General features: G+C 46.7%; 1 protein-coding gene across 1 annotated transcript in view; it reads left to right on the top strand.

The window, feature by feature from the left end:
• The first annotated feature begins 3,170 nt into the window (after nt 1–3,170).
• The window catches only part of LOC144163749 (uncharacterized), a 96,249-nt gene continuing 74,923 nt past the window's right edge, over nt 3,171–24,496 (top strand). Inside the window, exons 1-3 of the mRNA XM_077694484.1 lie at nt 3,171–3,712; nt 4,435–4,524; nt 4,853–5,118. Coding sequence (XP_077550610.1) covers nt 3,199–3,712; nt 4,435–4,524; nt 4,853–5,118 — 870 coding nt within the window. The 5' untranslated portion in view covers nt 3,171–3,198. The remainder of the gene's footprint in view (nt 3,713–4,434; nt 4,525–4,852; nt 5,119–24,496) is intronic.

The raw sequence follows: 24,496 nt of genomic DNA, 5'->3' as shown, positions 1-24,496 counted from the left end.
GAGCTTGCCTTATTAAAACAAAAAGAAATTATAATTACATCATTCGAAGATAAAAAGTTAGTTATGGGAGTGTTTGTAGATTTCTCTAAGGCATTTGACTTTTTAAATCACCGCACGCTTTTATTGAAGCTCGAACGTTACGGAATACGTGGTCCGCCTCTTAATCTTCTGCAGTCGTATCTTACAGATCGAACTCAATCTGTAGAAATAAACGGTGAACTTTCAGCTGCGCAACTTCTGCCCGCAGGTGTCCCTCAGGGAAGCATATTAGGCCCGTTATTGTTTAACATTTATATCAACGATATTGCCAACATTACAGATCAAGCTTCCTTCGCCATATACGCCGATGACACTAGCGTATTTGTTCAATCCGAGAGCCCTGATAAATTGTGCAACATCGTAAATTCGACACTGCAAAAACACAACGATTGGAGCTCCGCAAATTCATTAAGAATAAACAGCAAAAAGACTAAAGCAATTCTCTTCACCCCTTATCAGAAGCACTTAAATTTTGATTTAAATATTCACATCGGTGCGGAAATAGTTGAGGTGACCTCTGAAGCTAAAGTACTAGGAATAATATTGAACGAGCATTTACTGTGGAACTCGCAAGTAGATCACGTTCTTACAAATATAGCGAAAGTGGCTGGAATTCTATGCCATTTCAGGTATATTTTACCCACTCGTCTTAAGTTACTCATCTACAACTCCCTTTTTTCAACCCAGATAAACTACTGCTCTGTGGTCTGGAGCACAACTTTTAAATCCAATATAAACATAATTCTTGTGTATAAAAAAAAGGCGCTTCGCCATATCGCAAATGCTCAATGGGATGCACCCACACCCAATCTTTTCTTAAATTACAAGATACTGCCTTTCCCGCAGTTATACAACTACAGGCTTACTGTGGTGTACAAAAACAGCGTTAAAAATAATAACCAGACATTTCTGTCTGTGTGTAATCTGAAAGCAGCTTCGGCGGCCTCGTCCAGTTTTCGCCATCAGGCAAAGTGGGTGATACCGTTTGCTAGAACAAACCGGATGAAAACCGGATGTTGAAAACCGGATGAGCAGGATACTGAATGAATATACATAAAATAATATAAATATCTTGACCATTAGCAATTCAGCCCTAAAATTAGAATTACAGATACGCCATCAATAAGTTTGTGGCACTTGAAGTTATGGAGGCTATATGTAAGTATTAAAATGCAGAATTCAAACCACGGGGACCCGTCATGATATGTGTGCATGCTTGATATTTATTAGTGTTCTTTCTTGTGAGTTGAATTGTTTGTGAAAAATTAAATTCTTGCTACTCTGTACTGAGGTAGTGTGGCATCATTTAGACTTTTTTATGTTTTTTTATGTTTTTGAATTCATCTGACACGCTATGAATTCCTTTAGTATTGACTGATGTACTTAGCAAAGTACATTTACATGTTTTATTTCGTTCTTCATTGCTGTCATAAATTTGTAATGATGACGAGATAAACATCTCTATCGTTTTATACGCGTCGTTTTTATTCTGTAAATCACATGCATGGCTTTTTGTACCTGGGAGATGAAACGGTTGTATGTTTTACGTTTTTTTTTCAGGTTTAGATTACTCAATCGGCTTTGTGTTACTCAGAGAAAAAAAATTCTGTATGTTAGTTGAGTTGTTCTCCATGTGTACACAAAATGCCTGCCATTGCTGTGTGCCATGGGTACTGGGACCTCGTCAAGCTGTCGCATGACAAGCTTTTTGTTCCTGTTGCCCTGGATTTCTGTGTATTAGGAATGCTCAAATAAACAAACTTCAAACTTCAAACAAACTTCTAGTGAGCTCCCAGTGGACTAGCTGCCTCATTTTAACTTTTGTAAGAAGGTGGTATGTCATTATGGATTCCAATGTTTTTTTAGCTCGCCACACGCATGGAGACGTTTTATTGTATATGCGTATGGTATCTAACACGGGGTATTATAAGTTAAGGTGGCGCCTAATGTAGAAATAACCTAATTTCAGACTTGACCTTCGATTGCGTAACTAAAATTGTGGAGCGATCGTTTTGTAACGTTCGGAAAATGAGCTTGAAGAGAAGTTTTCAGAGTAAAATGAGGTTTACAGCGTTCAGATAATCACTTTCCATAATGGGTTCATCAGCAGGTACGATAAACCAATCGATTAGACTAACAGAAAACGGTGTAATGCGTCTTCTTTCATTGAGATCGTTTAAGGAAGGGGCCGGTTCTCGGAAGGATCATAGTTCAGCACTTTCTCGGGACAAGTGTTGCGGAATATCCTTCCATTTCCAACGGGGCAAGTTTGAATTTTGAGCAATTTCATTCCTTTGAATTTCTCGGAATGACTAAGCTTAGGATATTGCCACTCCTTGAATGAACGGACATTTCAATTCTATTCCTTTCATTTCTCAACATCGACACTTGGTATGCTGTATCAGCAGGCATGCTCCTGATGCTGTAGGGAGTTCCCTACGAACACAACGCGAAGCTAACGTTAACATTCGCGTTGAGCAGTGCAATACATGCCAAAAGTCTCCCAGCCACAAAAGATGAGGTGTTGTAAGAGCCTGGTGACATATGTCGTGCAGAACAACCACCCTTATAATGCCCTAAGCGCCAATATTCGCACTACCAATTGTAAAACTTGAATGGTAATTATGTTTTATAGGCTTGTTCTGGCGCAGCCCCAAAGGACGCAGCTGTTGCGTTTCTTTCGGCTTCTTCCGTTGTGTTGCACAGCCTGTCGTTTTAACCCTTCCTACCTGCTTCGGGTTCGTCAGATCAAATATTCAATTACCTTCAGTGGAGTCTAGAAGGAGTCAGTTTACGCGAAAGAAAATTTGACATCTACCTGAAATGCAGCTGCACGGGTACAAAAGGGTGCGTTACAGGCTCCTCCGAAACATCGCGGAACAATAAAATTGGCTATAATTTAAGAGAAATATGAACCCGGATGAATTTTGTTGTATTGAACAGTTGTGTTTATGTAACCTAGATGGCGCTAGGCAAGCGCCTGGTGACGTCAGCTGGCACAAGCATTGTATATACTCATCACGGATTAATAAAAATTCAGTGTTGTTCGGGGCACGGCGAATGCGGTTTACTTCGAGGTGCCTCCGGCGTAGTCGGCAGGGCATGCAAGGCGATACAACGGTTGGCGACGAGTGGTGAAGTAACCGAACGCGGGGAGCTATGAGCCTGCACCAACCGCCCGAATTCCTGCCGACGCCGGGGAAACCGGCAATTCCTTGGACGCAGTGGCATCGCGTTTTCAAGAATTATCTCCTAGCATCGGGGAGTGACGCCCACACTCCTGCGCGCCGGAAAGCTTTGTTGCTTCACTGTCTGGGTGTGGAAGGACAACGCGTTTACTACGCATTACCGGAGCAGAAGCCGTCGACGCCGCCTGCAGCGGAAAAGGAAGAAAGCAGCACCAGCGACGAGTACGAGGCTGCGGTGGCTGCATTGGACGCCTATTTCACGGCCAAAACGAACGTCGTCGTGGAGCGGCATCAGTTCGGACAACGCACACAACTGCCCGGGGAGACCGCCGCAGCGTTCGTCACGGCGTTGCGTGAGCTGTCATCGAGTTGCGCCTTCGGTGAGCAAGTTGACAATTTTATTCGTGACCAACTTGTAGCGAAAACGTGCAACCATGTTCTTCGGGAACGCCTACTTCTAGAGGGCACTTCATTGACGCTCGAACGTGCGCTGGCTATTGCAAACAATATCGAAGAAGCTACGAAATACTCACTTGAGCTGCAGTCATCGGCTGCGAGCATCCAAAAGGTGGAAAAACGTCAGACGGCATGCCGTACAGAATCACGATTACCGCTGCCGGAGCAGCACAAGTCTTGCTTTCGTTGCGGGTCTTCACGGCATTTCGCAGATTCCAAGTCATGCAAGGCGCGTGATAAAACATGCAGTAAATGCGGCAAACTAGAACATTTTCAGCGTGTCTGTAGGAGCGGCATGCCAGACGAGCGGGCCCTCGCTGTCCGAGAAGTCGATACCTGCAGTACAGCCGGTGACCTCAACGTGTTGCTTCTCGCCCGGCAGAGCAATGCAGGAATACAAAAGTACTCCGTTGGGGAACTAGAAGCCCTTGCTTGCTTGTGGGCTTGTGAACATTGGAGAGTATACCTTTGGGGTCGCCCATTCACACTACGTACGGACCACCAGGCTCTGGTCACACTCCTGAGTACAAAGAGAGTAGGTCGTCGTCCATTCCGAATTGCAAGGTGGCATGCCAGGCTCCTGGCATACAACTTTACGATTGAATTCCAGAAGGGCGATAAGAATACGGTGGCTGATGCTCTTTCAAGGATGCCCCTCCCGGGTTCTGTGGAGGAGGACGAGAGCGGGGAGAGCGTTTGTGTGGTCTCAACATGCGTTACTCATGCGGAGTTTGTCACTCTAACCATGCAGGACCCGCTGCTTCAACAGGTCAAAAATTGGCCGACTTCGACATGGCCTGCATTGAAGATGTTGCCTGCCGAGGCAATTCCGTTCTACCGGGTACGGACGGAGCTCTCAGTCGTTGGAGACCTCCTGCTGCGAGGAGACAAGTTCGTCGTACCTTCGTCCCTCGTATCGCGGCTTCTTGACGCAGCCCACGAGTTTCATCCAGGAATAACAAGGACAAAGCAACGACTGCGTGAACAATACTGGTGGCCTGCTCTGTGCAAGCAAGTAGAGCAATTGATTGCATCTTGCGGGGTATGCCAATCAGTTGACAAGTCTGCAAAACCGTCGACTCCACCTCTGCAGCCAGTTGCATTCCCATCCGCACCATGGCAGAAGCTAGGGATCGATATTGTGGGCCCTTTTTCCAATGTGCCTGCAGATTGTCGCTTTGCCATCACGGCCATCGATTACTTCAGCAAGTGGACGGAGGTTTGTTTTTCGGCGAAAGTGACTGCTGCAACAGTCATCTCCTTTCTGCGAAGCATCCTCAGCAGGGAAGGATATCCAGACGAGATCGTGACAGACCATGGTCCTCAGTTTACAGCCTCCGAGTTCGACGGTTTTCTCAAGGAACGCGGCATCACCCATGCGTATTCAGCAGTCTACCACCCGCAGGCTTACGGCCAGGTGGAAAGGTTCAATCGGGTACTCAAAGAGTACATTCAAGTCTGCACACGAGAACGTCGGCCTTTGAAGGAAGCTATCACCGAGTACCTGGGAGTCTACCGTTTCACGCCGCATGCCACCACAGGAGTAAAGCCTTCCGTCCTTCTTCATGGCCGTCATCCCAGAACAAGACTTGATCTTGTGGGAGCGCCAGGCAAACAGTTTTTCCAAGACCCTCAGGCTGCGATGAAATCCGTCCGCAGCAGAGTAGCACAGAAGCAACAAGCAAGTAAGACCTACACTGATCGTCGACGAGCTGCGAAGCATTCTCCGCTAGCAGCAGGTGAACTGGTTCGAGTAAAGTTGCCAGGTCACGTGCCTAAGGGCGCTTTAAGCTACTCAAGCCCGTTCACCATTGTTGACCAATGCGGCCAAGACACCTACAAGCTTGACGATGGCCGCACCTGGAATCGGAATCGGCTGGTACCCTGCCCTCGACCAGTTACACCACCTCCAGTTGCAAGAACCTCTTCGCCGGAACCAGTAACACCGCTTGGCGAGCCTCAGGAAAACCAGGAACAACCGGTACAGCCATCTGTTCCGACACCAGTTGAAAGGGACGTTCCAGAACTGAGGCGGTCGACAAGGCAAAGAAGACCACCATTGTGGTTTAAAGACTATCAGTAACATTAAGTGCTTAGAAGTTCCAGTTGCTACTTGTTAGTGACTCTTTTTGAGGGGGGGAAATGTTGCATTGAACAGTTGTGTTTATGTAACCTAGATGGCGCTAGGCAAGCGCCTTGTGACGTCAGCTGGCACAAGCATTGTATATACTCATCACGGATTAATAAAAATTCAGTGTTGTTCGGGGCACGGCGAATGCGGGTTACTTCGAGGTGCCTCCGGCGTAGTCGGCAGGGAGGTCTCCAACGACTGAGAGCTCCGTCCGTACCCAGTAGAACGGAATTGCCTCGGCAGGCAACATCTTCACTGCAGGCCATGTCGAAGTCGCCCAATTTTCGACCTGTTGAAGCAGCGGGTCCTGCATGGTTAGAGTGACAAACTCCGCATGAGTAACGCATGTTGAGACCACACAAACGCTATCCCCGCTCTCGTCCTCCTCCACAGAACCCGGGAGGGGCATCCATGAAAGAGCATCAGCCACCGTATTCTTATCGCCCTTCTGGAATTCAATCGTAAAGTTGTATGCCAGGAGCCTGGCATGCCACCTTGCAATTCGGAATGGACGACGACCTACTCCCTTTGTACTCAGGAGTGTGACCAGAGCCTGGTGGTCCGTACGTAGTGTGAATGGGCGACCCCAAAGGTATACTCTCCAATGTTCACAAGCCCACAAGCAAGCAAGGGCTTCTAGTTCCCCAACGGAGTACTTTTCTTCCTGTGGTGTAAGCCTGCGAGAAGCAAAGCATCTTTTGTAACGTTCGGAAAATGAGCTTGAAGAGAAGTTTTCAGAGTAAAATGAGGTTTACAGTGTTCAGATAATCACTTTCCATAATGGGTTCATCAGCAGGTACGATAAACCAATCGATTAGACTAACAGAAAACGGTGTAATGCGTGTTCTTTCATTGAGATCGTTTAAGGAAGGGGCCGGTTCTCGGAAGGATCATAGTTCAGCACTTTCTCGGGACAAGCGTTGCGGAATGAGCATCGAGATATCCTTCCATTTCCAACGGGGCAAGTTTGAATTTTGAGCAATTTCATTCCTTTGAATTTCTCGGAATGACTAAGCTTAGGATATTGCCACTCCTTGAATGAACGGACATTTCAATTCTATTCCTTTCATTTCTCAACATCGACACTTGGTATGCTGTATCAGCAGGCATGCTCCTGATGCTGTAGGGAGTTCCCTACGAACACAACGCGAAGCTAACGTTAACATTCGCGTTGAGCAGTGCAATACATGCCAAAAGTCTCCCAGCCACAAAAGATGAGGTGTTGTAAAAGCCTGGTGATATATGTCGTGCAGAACAACCATCCTTATAATGCCCTAAGCGCCAATATTTGCACTACCAATTGTAAAACTTGAATGGTAATTATGTTTTATAGGCTTGTTCTGGCGCAGCCCCAAAGGACGCAGCTGTTGCGTTTCTTTCGGCTTCTTCCGTTGTGTTGCACAGCCTGTCGTTTTAACCCTTCCTACCTGCTTCGGGTTCGTCAGATCAAATATTCAATTACCTTCAGTGGAGTCTAGAAGGAGTCCGTTTACGAGAAAGAAAATTTGACATCTACCTGAAATGCAGCTGCACGGGTACAAAAGGATGTGTTACAGGCTCCTCCGAAACATCGCGGAACAATAAAATTGGCTGCAATTTAAGAGAAATATGAACCCGGATGAATTTTTTCTCAACTATAAAATTTCTGAGAGAGCTGTAGAGGTGTCCGTGAAAGCCACACGGCTCCATTTGAGGTGGATTTCAAGCTTTCCTTCGCACCATCACATTAGCGCCATGTCTGGTGTAGGTCACAGGCATGTCGCCCGTGTATCGTTCGCTCGTATACATGTACTAAAATTCTTACCTGAATTTTAGGGCATTGCGAACACTAAGCAGTGATGATATTGTACCAGCGCGAGGACGTTTGGATAGTGGTGCGGAAGCAACATTAACACTGGTGTGGAAATTGTACCAAAGGCACCACCGCTTCCAGAATTCTACCCATCCAATACAGGCCATTCTTTAGTACCACCCCCATTTTGCTGCATGCGTACCAAGGTCCATGGTATGTGGTACAGGAGGTATTCACGGAGGCCTCAGTGAACGTTTTTGGAACCGATTGCAACGCCCGACTTTCTTTCTACTTAACGCAACAAATTTAATAACACAAGCCTGTTGGGATATGCTAATTGAAAATGCGGCGATCCTATTTCTAATGGGCCGCGAACCGACTGGGTCGTGTGTTCTGTAGATCACTCATGTGTCATAACGTCCACAATAACAGGCCCATATTAAGAATGCAGCCCTGGCAAAATAGATGTGATCACGACATTTGCGCACACAAACAGGCAACTCCTGCACAGGGACCCCATTGAAATATTCAATAAACCCCTCCATACCGGAACGAACACGATGCCCCAACTTTCAGAAACAACTACAGGCTTCAGTAATCTGATACATCTGTCTTCAGGCAGATGAGATGGTGCAATAAGCGCAAGCGTAACGATAGAGCTAGGAGTTTAGTATGCGCACTAGATTCGTAGTGAGAAAGTGCTGCGTTTTAGCCTCCGGGTGAAGTGTACCTACACTGAAATAACGAGACAGCTTCCGCTGTGTTCCTGACAGTCGTACGTGCTTTGTTCAGACATGGAACCGCAGTTCAAAGCATAAAATGCAACGCAGCGCCTGCTCCCGTAGTGCCATTTGTTGTGCTACGGTGGTGCCTGAACCACTTCCCGCTGCAAGCGAAGAATCATAAATACTAGTTGGAGTGTTGGAGAGCGTAACGCGTACCCTCCGGACCGACTTTTATGCTTTGCCCTGCAATTTCCGCACATACAGGTACACGTATTGAAAGTACAAACTACCCGGCCAGTATTTTCATGAGCACCCGAGCATAACGCTCAAAAATTGGAAGTTGGAACACATCTGGGCGACCGTGAATGCACTTTAGAAGAAATCCCTTTTTAGAAGCTCGTGCTGCCGAATTCAATATTAGTTAGAAGTTTTGAACGGAAAGTAAAATTGGCGGCCAAAAGAGCGAGAATCTGGAGTCTGCGCATGCAGATGCAGCAATGGTAAAGAGTAACAGGATATTTGAGAAGTTAGAATGGTAGGTCAACTATTCCAGAGCCCCTTAGGCGATCTTTCAAGTGGGAACTCGAGTGTCACCTGTGAGCAACAGGGTTAGGGAAATTGTTTGCGACAGAGCCGTGGGAAATGACCTCGTCTCAGGTTAATCTAGCTGGTTTCGTCTTGCTGGATTCCCGATGTGTTGTATTTTCTATTCCTAAAAGCATTGGCGGCCCTTCCGACTGCGTTTTTCTGGTTTAATACGAATAAGATAAAACAGTTGATAACAACAAACGCTATTTGTTGAATGAAGCCGTTGGAGAAGCCGCTTCCGTTGCATACTGCTATTCTCTGCGCACATTATTCGCGGCGCTTTTTGTGCATGCGCGTATTGCTTTGTGGGCATCCGGGCTTACATTTTCATTCGGAAGGCAAGCATTGGCTCTGTATATATGTTGAAATGGGCTGAATATTCTTGAGTGTAAACACATTTTCTGAAAAACTGTGGCTCTAAGTATCAGGTCAACATTTGCGTTTTTTTGCAAAACTGGGTGCATAGCCACTTTACTACCTACCTTGCTAAATATTACTGCCACAATCTCTCAGTTCACTACTACCTTGCACCGCACCACTAAGAGTTGTTTTGAGCGATTTTGTGGCACGGCTATAAGGGAAGCATGTGAGCAAGGATAGGGCAACATATCACAGTTGGACAGGTACCCTCGCTCCAGAAACTTCATCTCCGCATATCCGTGTATCTTACCCCGCAACAGTTAAATGGCAGCACAAGTCAACTCGCCATGTCCGCGCATTTCCTGGGGCCACTGCCGGGTGGTGGCACCACTATGTTAGGCGGTGCGTACTGCGGTTGAGCTAGTTGGCTTTCCTGCCGTTCGTATTCGCGTAGCGGCATCATCAGTGAGAGGCTGAAAAATTTGCTTTGAAATCCAAAAATAGAACGGACGAGATTTTTGTTTCGTGTAAACAGTAACCACGAGCAATATTGCCGGAAATCTTGAAAGTCACGGGACAAACATGTTACAGACCAGCGAAGCTGCTTCCATCGAGCTTTCCGGTACTCGGGCGTTCGAGCGTTAGGCGGTCCCTTTAAAACACCGATAAAGCGAAATCTGTGGTACCGCAAAGAATGCTGAGACGTCAAGAAATTTCTTGACGCCTTAATCATGTTTTGAACAGCACCTGTACTTTTATGATGACCTCGTGCTACTAGCACACACATCGGGGCGTTAATTTTTCTAAGGCCTCGCTGATTGATTGATTCATTGTAGGGTGTGACGTGCCGCCGCAACACAGGCGACGAGGCGCGCCGTAGTGGAGGGCTCTGGATTAAGTTTGACCTCCTGGGGATCTTTAACGCGCGCCGAAATCACGTACACACGGGCGTCCAATGCCTCGCTGTTCAAAGACAACTGAAGTTTCGACAGTTCTCGTTTACGCCCATAAAAAATGCCTGAAACCATATAAAGCACTACTTTAAAATTCAGTATTCTCACGGCACAACCAAAATTAGCAGTTTGGCGATATTAGCCAAGCTGCGCTTAAATGCTCTGTGTTCATCTCCTGCTACTCCGCCTATTAGGTTACTATAGTAAACAGATATGCCACTTTGTCCGGTGGAGCTTGCATTGCTAGCGCAGTTTCGGGTTGTCCTGCTACTCCTTCCTAAGAAACTGAATTTACTTCGCACCTTTTAAAACCTCTTCTCTCCCTCCACCCTCTTCTTTCCTCTTTCCTTCCAAAACCATGCCCCCTCTCACTTCCATTACCCTGTTCGCAGCTCAGCTCTCCTTTTGCAGGTTTGCCAAGGATTTACACAGCTTACACAGACGACGCTGGAGAGTTGAATTTTGCGAATAGCACTGCTATCCTTTTTGGTAAGAATGCCGAGAAGGCTGTTGAAATGACATCTTTGTAGTTACTTTCGAGATCGGGGGACATTTTTACGAGTCTGCATTCCGCAATGTGGTGCTTCCAACATACCGAAAACGAGTGACACCTTTTTCCCACCTACGCATCGGCGCAAATTAAAAATTCCAGGAGTTGCGCAGTGAAAAGTTCTCGTTGCAGGATCATTCGCTTTTCCCGCCTGCGCGTACAACGCAGAAACATGCTTGATATTTTTTATGGCGTTTCGGGGGCAAACACTAGTCGCACCGAAGAGCACAAGCGACGAGTGCAGAAGTGCAGAAAGTTATATGTGCAGATGAGATCAAGAAGTTTGCGAGGATAAACTGGTCGCAGTTAACAGGGAACCGGGGTAATTGGAGAATATTGGGAGAGGCCCTTGCCCTACAGTGGGCGTAGATAGGCTAGTGATGATGATGATGAGGATTCTATAGTCGCTCTTCCCATGTACCCGGTTGGCCTTTTTGCTCAATTCGTAAGCGGCCCAAGTGTTACTTGTCCGTTTAGAATGTGCCTGTATGTCATGCTGCGCGCATAGCCGATGAAGACTGTCACGCGTAGAAGCTCTATCCATAACTATTTTTTAGGATGTTAAACTATCTAAAACCATTTTAGTGCATTTCAAGAACACCCTTTTTCATCCTTACATCCCTTTTCAGCCAAAAGACCTTTTAAAGGTGTGATCCATGGGGCAAGACGTTTCACCCTTTCCGGTAAAAAAGGGTGCAAAAAGGTTCAGTGTGTACTCAGAACAAGCTTACTACTGCAAACAATCCCCTTGTCATGGAGTCACGGAATGCCTACAAAGAAGTGTACTTACATTTCTTGTACCTATGTTACCTTCGCATTCTGATCATTATGTAGACACGTAACCAGACTTTCTTCCTGTAATATTTCGTACAGAAGTGATCCGAACTTACCCCTGGACGACATGCTGCGATCGCTCAGATTGCCGACCGTATGCTGCAGAGAGAATATCGCTCGTGGTGAGCATGCAGGCCAGGGTATCCGCACCTACCTCAAAATTTTGCAAATCTCTGCTTTACATTAGTGCACAGTGCACTCCGAACAGCAAAACATTGAAATCCACGACCTAACGACGAAGGCCAAACGCACGAGGACACAGCGGGATAATTGCTCCCCGACAAAAAACTAAATACTGCGCAAACATAAAGACGAAGACAAGAAGGAGAAGCGAGATATGCCCTCATTTTATCTCCTTCTTGTCTTCATACTCGTCTTAGCGCAGTATTTTGTTCAGCTGTGATAAATCAACTAGCAAGCATGAAATATTTCCGACTAGTTTTTAGGAGCACAAACCTCCACGTTGTCCTGACCAAGCGTAAATACAGTGGGCACCATGCTGGGCATGTTGAGTCTTCAATACTTCCCAAAATTGTGCATAACAGGGAGCGCGAACGAAGTGTTTAGGCTTGGTGTATATGCCTCTACTTCTTATGTGTTACCTTTTTTTGCGCTATTCAACGGATTAACAATGCTCATTTTTTCTACCGGGAATCGTCGGAACGGAAAATGCCTAGACCAAAACATTTTGGTATGCCACTAGAAATTCCCCAATTTTACTTTTCGTTCCGGAGGGCGATTGGTTATGGACAACGTAGCTGCTTGGATGTCTCTAAACCTGATTGAGAGTTCCCACACGTTGCCCAAACTCGACACTGGTTCGGCCATGTACGTTACCAAAAGGGTTTTAGAACTGTTCCAGTGAAATAGGTCAGGCCGTTATTGTTCATTTCAATGCCCCTACTCTTTTCTATTCTCATAAAAATTCATAAAAATCATTTATGGTATTCAGCTGTTCTGCCCCCTTTTTCAAAACGGGCAGAAATGTTTTACTTCGACGCCTGGAGTGACTCAAGCTTTTTGCATCATGATAGGTAGTCAACCTCTTCAGCCAACACAGCGCACTTGAAATCGAATGAAACCTTTTCCTTCCCCGAGTGTTTCGTCATAACAATGGATTAATTTGTGTAAAATCGCTTTGGTGAAATATCGACCGCTTTTAATTTTTCTTAATAATATTTACGTAGAAGGTGAGAAACATATTGGTCAGTACATTATTGTCCATTTTTGCGTATACATGAAGTGATTTTCTGTACAGAGCCATAGCGCTACTTACACCCACCAACTCACATTTATAGTAAAATTATAAATGCATTCGTATGCACACACTATTGCGAAATTTAATAATTTATTAAAAATATAATTGAGAACATTGGCTGGAAAAATATAAAAAAAGAAGAGACATAGGACTAGATTCCTAAATTTGAAGTATTCCGGACTGAACACCACTTCAGTGGTAAAACCTGATTGTGAAAAAAAGTAATGCATCATTGATAGGTGGAAAACCTATGTGAATAATTATAATGTCTAGAGAAAAAAATCAGTTATAACAAAAGAAGCGTAAATTCACTGAACTCAGCATTAATTACGTAATAAAATTACCCCAACATCACTGGTATCGATATTTATTGAATGTCCAAATTTTGAATAGGTCATACATAAAATAGTCAAAATTTTCGAATTACAGCAGAATGAGTTTGAACAATGCAGGCGTGTGCATGATAGTCCGTGCTATACGGTGTATCAAAATTTCCATAGCTAAGTAAAGATCGTGATCAGGCACAAATTTCTACATTGAAAGGACGTATCACAACGTAAAGCGAGAATTGCGAGGCAGCACTCGAAATATGTATACAATGGAATACGAGGTAATAACCTTTCCTATGGCAATATCACATGATAATAGGGTACACATGACATGACAAAAAGTATGCACATGGCAGGTCGAACGACATTAAATATGTAAACAAGGATCCGCTTTGCTACGACTACCGTTTATGCTTCAAATTGCAAGGTTGTAAGGGAACCTGAAAGGAGTATGCTAGGTTCCACCGTTACACACAAGCGGCAATGCAAAAAAGTAGAACATCGTATTTTGGTAATTCTACGCGCGAATGTTTTTTTTATGATACCCAGAGGTATACGCAACTCCTTATAAATATGTATGCCCAGGACGCCAGGCACGCTTAGAGCACATGTAAACTCAGGATTAGGTCTCCACCAACAGTATTATATGAAGATATGCATTTAGACTGAGGAAATACCGAGGATCAAGGAAAACACTCATTTATGCATGCACATCTTGGAAGAGCCTCCATTTAGCTAAGAAGCAGCAAGTGAAAATAAGATTCAAACGCAGCAATAATGAAGCTGAAGTGCTGTGGTGGTCTACCAAGAGCGGAGTATTGCAGAAAATTGGAAACGTCTAATGGTTTGAGCACTCCAATTAGTGAACCGAGTAATCTCCTTAAAATATGACACGCTACTAGGCCTGGAAGTAAACCAAAGAACCGCAAACCTTGGCAAACCGCGTAACTGCATAAAAACCACAAAAAGCATATTTGAGAAACATTGCAGGAAGACATAGGCTGTGCTTCGCTTGAAGCTCGAGAAACTCGCGAGCACGCACAGCTGGGCTCCATGCCGAAACCGATGATGCCCATTGTGCTGGTTCGAGAATTAAACGGGGAAGTCTCAATTGCTCAATGCGTCCTGTCAGCAGTCCTTCGTAATCTAGAGGGATCGGTCTGGAGCGGTGTGTTACACAGACGGTAAGGTGCCTACCACAGGGGAGGGAAACGGGCAGTGAAATGTTTTCCCCTGCAATAAAGCTCGGGTCATTTCACCTTTAACTCCCTCTGGAACGAATTTGTGTCGTTCGCTTGGAGGAAGGAGAGCTGGAATTAAATAGCCTTGGCCCGAACAGAAGCGCGAGTAGGCGCTTAAGCAATACAAAGTCACTGCCGCTGCCGTTGCGTGCTCTAGTTCCAGCTCTCACAGTAGCTGCGAATCACTCCGGATGAACGGCAACTTGCCCGCTTGGAACGTGACGTGGGCCAATATTACTTGTTAAGATTAAAGCAGGCGACGCATGTCCGGAGAGCGACGCGTTCATGCGTGCGTTTCTGCCCTGTCCTGAACCGATCCTGTATTATTCAGCCGCGCTCCTGGCCGCCCCCTAACCGGCTTCCAGAGTGCGGAAACGCGTACGAATACGCGTCCCTCTGCGCGCATGTGTGCCCAACCTAAAGGACTTACAGAGCGACATTTTCGACGATTTCTTGACTTCTAAAGCGGTGGACATATGAGCGAAGGGGGACGCGTACGCGCACGTGTCTCCACACTCTGGAAACCGCCCCGGCCGCCGCCAGGTGCACGGCTGAATGATACAGGAGACGGTGCCGGAGGAGAAAATCGCGGTGGAACGCGTTGCTGTCGGTACGTGGGTCCGCCGCTTAAGCCCGCGCAAATAAGCGGTTGCCGGCGTGCAGGGCTTGTGAGGAGTGGCGGGAACGTGAAGGTGAAGCTACAGGTTTCATGCCCTTACCAGAGTCCTTCAACGCTTTTCTGGTCGTGAAATTCCGCCGTCACGCTGCGGGAGGGCTCTTCGTTCACTACCCAGAAAGTCCGCGCCTCGGCTCTGGCGTTTATCAGAGGGCAGGCGGTCATGCGGTCAAAGGGGAGTGTGGCGCGTAGCATACGCGTTCTGCGGTAATAAGAGGGCTAGTTCGCTTTAAGCTGAAATGGCCCGATTGCTTTATGAGTGCTGAGACGTTTTCTGTGAATGATCATGTCGCGCACTTGCTGTGTTCCTGGCTGCCGTACTGGCTACAGAAGTAACGACGAGAAAGCATGACTCCTTCGCTTTCCTCCGGAAGTCGAGCAGTGCGCGAAATGACAACGAGTCATTCCTCAGGAAGACGTTTGAGGATTTAGTTTCGACTCACTGCACGCTCGTGTCTGTGAAAAACATTTTGAGACTCTAACGTCATTTCGTTTGACGAGTGCGTCGTGAATGGTGGAGTCGTATGGCTACGACGTGAGTTCCTAAAGATGCGAGCAGAAGCGGTTTTAACCATATCTGAAGACCTCCCCGTATATCTTTCGAAGCGAAAAGCACGCCCCAGGTCTGTGACGAAGCGGCCACCTGCAGAACGACGCCGTGTCTCGCAAATATCCAAGTAACAAGGGACACACCAAACAATTGCAACCTAAGCACCAGCATTAGAGTGTGCGGAGTGCGTGTGCGTTCTGGTGTTAGACTAGCTGGAAGGTCATTCGCGGGGCCAGATATGAATAGACCATTCCTCTATTCAATGCCCTGTTGAGTAACCTCACACGCCAAATACACTCACTAATGCTGATTTCGTCTTGCATTGTGCCTTTTTCTACAGCTTTACAGCGTTACCTTTTTTACCAGAAGAAAAATATTTCGGAACAGGGGGTCAAATCCCCTGTTTCGAAATATTCTTCTTCCGGTGGTTAAACAGGCTGTGCGTAACAACCCATGCCCGAAGCACCTACGGTTCAAAACTTTGTCATGGACTTTCGCATGGTACTTATAAACAATTTCTATGAGGTGGGCCATTACAGAGGCTTACGGGATAGCGAATGCTTTCAAGAGATCTCAGTGTGCAGTGAAGTTCACCCGTTTACATATCGTGCGCAGTGTGCGCGAGGGTGCGCTTTTCAAAGGCAACGTAAAACTGGTTGATCTTGTAAACTGCCCTTGGGATCATCGGCATTTTCGCTGTGAGGTGGTTAAACTGTATCGGGTTCATTAATAAGTACGAGCTCGCAAGCTACATTTCCACGGGCACAGAAATCAATTTACATCATTGCATAGTCAGCACGCCCTTGAGCGAAGCTATAAGCTGTGGGTTTATTAGAATTACATTTTCATTGTTCCAGTTTGATTACATTTTTCTCTTGGAGGTAAAAGTTTGGCCTTCTGAAAGCTCAGACTACCGCGTGCAATCTTTTAAGGGGCAATACAGCTTGTCCAATGCCCTTCTCTTATTTCAGGAGTAACGCCACTGTACCTGGGTTTCTACTGAAAGGTCTCCTGAACTGTGCACGCGGGTTTTATTTCCCACAGCGCTGCGGCGTCCACATGCAGAAAACCAGAACACGTTAAAAATATCGAGTAAATAAGGAAATAAAAATAAAAAGAAAACGTAAATCCATAGATATTTTGGGAAGCAGTGTGCTGGCACCCTGAACGTTTTCGTTCAGTATTGGTTTGCTTCAGATTCAGTGAAAAATGACACATCGTAATGGTAAGAGCGGACCCCCAAGATGCCAAAATTTGGTTCGTGAGGCTGGAGTGCAGCGTAGCTTCAATTTTTCAGGGGCGCAGAAGCCAATACTTTTTCAAGAAAAAAGATCCCCCGGACATCGCTGCGGAAACAGGGGGATGCTTTACTTTATCTATGCAAATCATAGAGTGCTGTAAAAACGGGGTTTGCAGGAGAATCCTAATCTCTGATAGCCGCGGACTGAATTGTCGCTGTACTATTTGCGTGGCTGAAAGCAGAAATCATTTTCAATGAAGAACACAGATATATTAGGATAATAAATGAGCGCAGACATATTGAAACATGGGACCCGAGGATTCCTTTGTATTGCGAAGCCAGGTTTGGTAACTATGCGTTGACGAACTACCTGCTTGCTTTGTAGGAAAAGCAACTATGTACGAGAGTGAATCTTCCTTCTGGATTTATTTCAGGAATGCACCGCTATGCCTTGTTACGGTGTGAAGGAGAGGTAGACTCCGAGTACCAACTATGAAGGTCTTCTGTAGTAAATTATTAATGCGATATAGGTCGATAAACGACGACATCCACTAGGGCTTACGACACATGTGCTGGAGTCTAGCCAGTGGTCAACGAGACTCCTTCCACGACCAAGACGAGCGTGGACAGTAAAAAGAATCACTTCGCCTCATCGCGCCGAACACACATACCCTCGGTGAGGGAATAAGAAAAATTGTCCGAATATCTGCTTACCTCGCAAATTTCATCGAAAGAGAACAGTGTTCTCCCGCAACTGCCACGTAGCTACCTCTCCTCTCAACCCTCCCCAGGCCTCTGCAGGTGTTCACATTTACTCTAGGTCCTGCCATTAGGCTTGCTCAAGGAATTTTTTTATTCCCGCATTCACACTTCTGGGGCAATCGATGCACAATTTTGCGTGAGAGACTCGACGACTGTCCACGAAGGATACTGTATACGTGCAACCGCCGATTTGGGAATAAGCGGCGAAACAGGGATGGCAATGACCAGAAGTTTAAGTTCATGCAATGTTGATGGAACAGGGCCTTTCCAGAAAAGGCTGATTGCCGAGATTGTAGAGACGCAGCTAGTACGCATGGCGCGCGTTGTGGTGACAGCGCAGTTAATGCGCGAAGGACACTGATACGGACGTCAGCCCCTATGCGTCTTCAGCAAGTGCTTGTTCGTACGATAAACAATGAGTGGTCAAGAAACACCTGTGGTGCGTACCAAGCCGGGAACATGCGCACAATGGCCCCGTCTGGTATAGACTGCTCTCACGGGTGGGGTGGGGGGTGTTGGACGTAACAGCTCGGCGACAGCGGAACCAAAATGGGAGTAGCAAGGGACAGACAACCGTACCGACGACTCCTGGCCAGCTCGCACTAATCGGCACACGTGCGGCGCGCACAGGATGAGGTTTTGTACAAGGATTCGAACTACCGCTGCTACATCGAAAGCCCCGACGGATTGCTACTGCAGTACAGTCCAGGCGCACACACAAACAGGGGTGAGTGAGCCTTCCGGGTGTTCGTACCAAAGGCCTAAGGAGGTCTTTTTGGAATACTACCACGACACTACCCCTGCAATTCATAGTGACGGACAGAAAACGTTCGCTAAGTTTTATTGTATTGACACATGACCTTGCAAGAGAAAGGAGGTTATGAAGTACGTACAAGACATGACGTATTGCATAGACACAGACGGTTTGCAAGTCTGTGAAGCTAAGAGGAAATTAGCCGCCCGGCCTCATGTTGTCTATCAGCAGGCGATTTCCCTTACAAATCGCGGCGTGCGATGTGATGGGTCCATACCGAAGGGGCTGTGAAGGGCAATCGCTACCTCCTGGACATCAGAGATCATTTCTCGAAGTGGGTAGAGCTGTAAGCGTTACGTATACTTGATTCTAAGGTTATATGGGACGAGCTGTTGAATACTTTTTCGCGCTTTGGATTCCTGGAAGAGCCCATAACTGAAAATGCGATGTAGTTCACAAGCGAGAACTTTGAGGACACTTGTTCTGCAATGGAAATAGTCCTCAAGAAAACTACTCCGTACCATCCACAAGCAAACATAACGGAACGTGCGAACAGAGATTTGAAAATGATGCTGGTGGATTTCACTGAACGCCACAAAGAATAGGATGCTCGCCTTTCCGAAATGGCGTTTGCTACTCTGGCTACGGTCAACCACTCGACCAGCTTTACACCACCAGCCTTGGTTTTCGGCCGCGATCGGTGTTTTCCGACTGACCATTCCTTCAATACTCAGGTCGAGGCGCGCCCTCGCACTTATGTCAAGTACGCGCCGGACCATTGCAATTCCCTGAACGAGACTCTCAAGGAGGCCAGGCGAATCCTGAATCTAGGACGCACAGAACAACGCCGGCAGTACAAGTGCCGACGCCAGGTGCAGTTTTCAGTCGGTGTCCTTGTACTACGTCCCACACAAACGTTGAGCGACGCAGCAAAAGGCTTTGCTGCTTCCCTTGCACACAGATGGGAAGCCTTTACGAGGTGACCAAGCGCACAGCTCGGCTGATTTATCACCTTCGTAACCTGCACGGATAGCGGGAAATGGGTCCAGTAGGCATTGGGGATCTTGAGGCATATCATGAAAGACCCTCCGGTGAAGAGAGCTAATGTCGTTCATGTTCCACGAGGAGCTAGCCGCTGAATAGTACAGCAACAGTGCTCGAGGGGAAAAATCCATGAAACCGGCATTCGTCCCAAACCTGAAGGACCAGGCTTCCTCGGCAACAGCCCCTGGTGCTCCCCGGATAACCTCGAGGTTGCCAGGTCTTGGGGAGCGTAGTGTAGGGACGCAGTTACTACGCATGGTGCGCGTTGTGCTGACAGCGCAGTGTAGTGTTGGGACGCAGTTACTGGCATGGTGCGCGTTGTGGTGACAGCGCAGTGAACGCCCGACGAAGACAGATACAGACGTCAGCCCCTATGCGTAATGAGCCCTGAGCGTGTTCATACGATAAACACAGTAAGCGGAGAATGAAGGCGTGTGGTGCGTACCAAGCCCGGAACATGCGGAGAACGGTTTCCGTCTGGTACAAAAACTGCTTTCACGGGTGCGGTACAGGGTAGTTGGACGGAACAGCTCGGCGGTAGCGGAACCAGGATGGGAGTAGCAAGGGACAGGAAACGGAACCGACGACTCCTTGACGGCTAGTACTAACCAGCACACGTGGTGCGCTCACACAGAGTGGCTTGGTACAAGGACTCGAATATCGTCGTGAGTGCAGAGCGAAGCGCTGTAAATTTTTCTGCACAATCAGTGTGGTGCGTTTTTACATGCGACGCTGAGAGCACCTCTTCTCGGCGGCCCTGTCCTTCCTGCGTGCGTCCGTCGTCGTCGTCAGCGTCCGCGATCTCCTCCGCTCACCCCCTGTCCTCTCCGACAGCGAACACTCTCTCGTTAGGGGCATTAGATTGCATGCGATTGAATTGGCTTGGCTTGGCTTGGCTTGGATTGGCTTGGATTAAATTTGGACTGGATTGGATTAAAATGGATTTTTTTAGACTGTTTAACGTTTAACGCGCGAACCTTATCTAGCGAAGCGAGTCTAGAGGTGTTTTTCGAGGAATTACAGGGCATTAAATTGGAAGTAATAGGGCTTAGCAAGGTTATCAGGGCAGGCGAAGCATTTACGGTGCTGAAAACTGGACACGTCTTATGTTACCGAGGTCTAGAGGACAGAAGAGAACTGTGAGTGGGATTTCTAGTCAATAAAAGCATAACTGGCAGCATAGAAGAATGCTATAGCAATAACGAAAGGGCAGCATGTCTTGTACTTAGGCGTAATAAGAGGTACAAGCTCAAGGTGGTGCAGGGCCACGCGCCCACATCCGGTCACGACAACCAAGTAATGGAACGCTTCAATGAAGATGTGGAATCGTCAATGGCTAAAGTGAAAACACAGTATACCGTAGTTATGGGGGACTTCAATGCTGAAGTAGGCAAAAATCAGGCTCGAGACAAGGCAGTTGGGAACTATGGTCTGGGCTGTAGAAATAGCAGGGTGGACCTACTGGTTGAGTTTGCAGAACGTAATAACCTACGCATAATGAATACTTTCTTCTGTAAACGGGAGAGTCGGAAGTGGACCTGGAGGAGCCCGAATGGGGAGTATAAAAATGAAATACACTTCATATTATGGGATAACCCTGGCGTCGTGCAAGACGTGGAAGTGCTCGGAAGGGTAAGGTGTTGTGATCTCCGTACGGTAAGGTCTCGAATTAGGCTAGATTTGAGGAGGGACCGCAACAAGCTAGTACGAAAGAAGCCGATAAATGAGCTAACAGTGAGACCTAAAGCAGAAGAATTCAGGATCGCGCTGCAGAACCGATATTCAGCACTTAATGATGAAGCCGAGCTTACGACACAGGAAGCGAGCGACCACCTTACACTCATTATCACGGAGTGTGCAGTAGATGTCGCGGGCCCTATGGCTACACAGGATACTGATAAACTTTCACAGGAGACGAAAGATCTAATTAGGAAACGGCAAACCATGACAATCTCTACAGCAGCTGACAGAATAGAACTAGCGGAGCTTTCGAAGTTAATCAATAGGCGTAGGACAGCTGACATACAGAAGTATAATATGGAGAGGGTCGAATACGTTGTAAACAATGGAGGTAGCCTGAAAGCAGTGAAGAGGCGTCTTGGCGCGGGGAGAAATCCGATGTATGCACTTAAAGATAGGCAAGGCAATGTCATCACAAATAGAGATAAAATTGTCACAGTGGCCGAGGAGTTCTATAAGGACCTGTACAGTAGCCGGGACATCCAGGATAATGCCGAACGAGCAGTAGTACAGAGGCGATAGACATCCCACCAGTAACGAACGAAGAAGTAAGGAAGGCTTTGAAAGAAATGAAAGAGGGCAAAGCACCTGGTGAGGATCACATAACAGCAGACCTCTTGAAGGATGGCAGAGAAATCGTACTTGAAAAACTGGCAAACCTGTATACGCAATGCCTAATGACCGCAAGTGTACCGGTATCTGGGAAGAGCGTGATCATCATCCTAATCCATAAGAAAGGCGACATGAACCACTTGAAAAATTACAGGCCGATCAGCTTACTATCTGTCAGTCGTCTACAAGGTACTTACCAAGGTAATCGCTAACAGAATTTCTGCAACCTTAGATTTCAGTCAACCTAAAGAACAATCAGGGTTCCGTAAAGGTTATTCAACAATGGACCGTATTCACACGATCAATCAGGTGATAGAGAAGTGCGCTGAGTATACTGAACCCGTATATATAGCCTTCATAGATTATGAGAAAGCATTTGACTCGGTCGAAACCCTAGCACTCATTCAGGCATTACGGAAGCAGGGGGCAGATGAGCATTATGTAAGAATACTAGAGGATATCTACATTGGGTCTACAGCTACCTCCATCCTCCATAGGGAGAGCAGTAAAATACCTATCAGGAAGGGTGTCAGACAAGGAGACAAAATCTCTCCAATGTTATTCACAGCATGTTTACAATAAGTATTCAGAACGTTGAATTGGGAACAGGTGGGAGTAAGGGTTAATGGAGAATACCTCAGTAATCTCAGATTTGCTGATGACGTTGCCTTGCTAAGTAACTCGGGGGAGCAATTGCAAAGCATGCTTTGCGCACTGGATGAACAGAGTAGAACCGTGGGCCTGAAAGGTAATATGCAGAAAACTGAAGTAATGATCAATAACCTCGGGACAGCACAGCAGTTTTAGATAGGTGGCGAGGCAGTGGAAGTTGTAAGCGAATATATCTACTTAGGCCAAGTTGTGACCCAAGATCCCAACCATGAGGCAGAGATAATTAGAAGGATAAGAATGGGGGGGGTGCATATGGCAGACATTCTCAGATAATGAATAGCAGCCTATCATTGTCGCTGAAGAAGAAAGTGTATGACAGCTGCATCTTACCGGTACTCACCTACGGGGCAGAAACCTCGAGGCTCACTAAGAGGGTTCAACTTAAATTGAGAACGACTCAGCGTTCCATGGAGCGCAAAATGATAGGTGTAACATTAAGGGACAAGAAGAGAGCGGAGTGGGTCAGGAAACAAAAAAGTGTTAAGGACATAGTAGAGATTAGGAAAAAGAAATGTACGTGTGCAGGGCATGTAGTGGGAAGGCAAGATAACCGCTGGTCGCTAAGGGGAGCAGAGTGTTGGAGGCAAAGTTCGATATGCCACAAGGCGTCGAGCGTTTTCAGCGTGATGGTGGTCATTTCTGTGGAAGGCATATACAGTTACAGCCGTAAATGCGTAGCATTGAAGACAAAGTTTCTTGTGCCGCAAAGCTTCTTTTTTTTTATAAAAAAATTCAACAATACTCTCTGAGCACTTCACCCTTAACTAAAGTAGAACATATTTAAAGAAGTTTCTCGACCAGTTCGGGAGTGTATCGCTCTCAGGCCTACGTTTTGTGCTCCGGCCGCTAGGAGGACCAACATCTCAATTTGTTGTATAACTTTGCGGTCACCACGAAAATCGCTTGCCATTTAAAATTAGGTACAGCGCTTTGCCCTTTAAAAACGTTGACGCTTCCAAAGCACATGCCGTGTCAGGTGTTTTGTTCTCAGATGCCAGAAATAGAACGAACCCCAGCCATTGCCTAAAAAAGAACACGTGTCCAACGCATTACTAACTGCTCACTCTGACGCTCACGAGAACGCTTTCCAAATCCACGCGACACATAACACCGATGCGATACCGTTGGTAAGTTCGTTCAGAGCTGACTACCGAGAGCCACTACCTCGGCAGACGGTGTTGTGTCGCGTGGGACCATTTCTATGCTTTTCGGCTTCTGTTCCCGTTTAACTTAGGCTTTCGCTCGCGACAGTTTGGAGCTGCTGCCCAGAGGAACGAATGTGCGGCTGATTCCAGGGGTCAGAAGCAGACGGCGAGAATGGAATGCAGCTCCGGAGGCTGTGATTTATTAACCTGAGTGAGACCAACAGGACAAAGCACCGGTTCTAAGAATTTCGAGACTAGCGTTGGTGCACAGTCGCCAGCTAGAGTGGCAGCAGCTTCCGAAAGTGAGATCTCAAGACTCGCGCACGTTCTGTCGGCATGGCACCCTCGCTATGCAGAGTTGTCTTCAAGAATGAGGACAGGACTTGCAGCCTACCGAGAACATTCAGAAATGGCTGACCACCATTCGATATGAAAAGTATTCGAATCTCGCACGCGAATTATTCGCTACATAAATATAACCAATTTGTGCAATGATGGGGCTGAAACGCTACATAAATATAACCAATTTGTGCAATGATGAGGCTGAAATGTGAGATCACCTCAGCCATTCGTAGGGAGGGGAATTTTATCCTGAATATTTGACATTAAAAAGTTATAGTTTGTTTAGGACACAACCAGGCTGATGCGGATGACAATGATGATAAGTAGGTCTTATCTCCTCGAAGCTTATGTCGCTGGAAGTTATTGCATATTCTGCATGAATAAACTCTTCCGAGGGCCCCCGTGCGTTCCACGTGCGATGCTTTCTATACCATTAGGCATAATTGGAAACGAAAGCACCAGTGTACGTTTTATTACAGCCATTATTGGGCCTCCGCGAACAGCATTATTCAAAT

Source organism: Haemaphysalis longicornis, unplaced genomic scaffold (assembly GCF_048455015.1).
Source record: "Haemaphysalis longicornis isolate Haplotype H1 unplaced genomic scaffold, Haemaphysalis longicornis Haplotype H1 scaffold_13, whole genome shotgun sequence".
Lineage (NCBI taxonomy): Eukaryota > Metazoa > Arthropoda > Arachnida > Ixodida > Ixodidae > Haemaphysalis > Haemaphysalis longicornis.
Note: the sequence above shows the minus strand (reverse complement) of the source record. Positions and strands in the feature narration are given on the sequence as shown.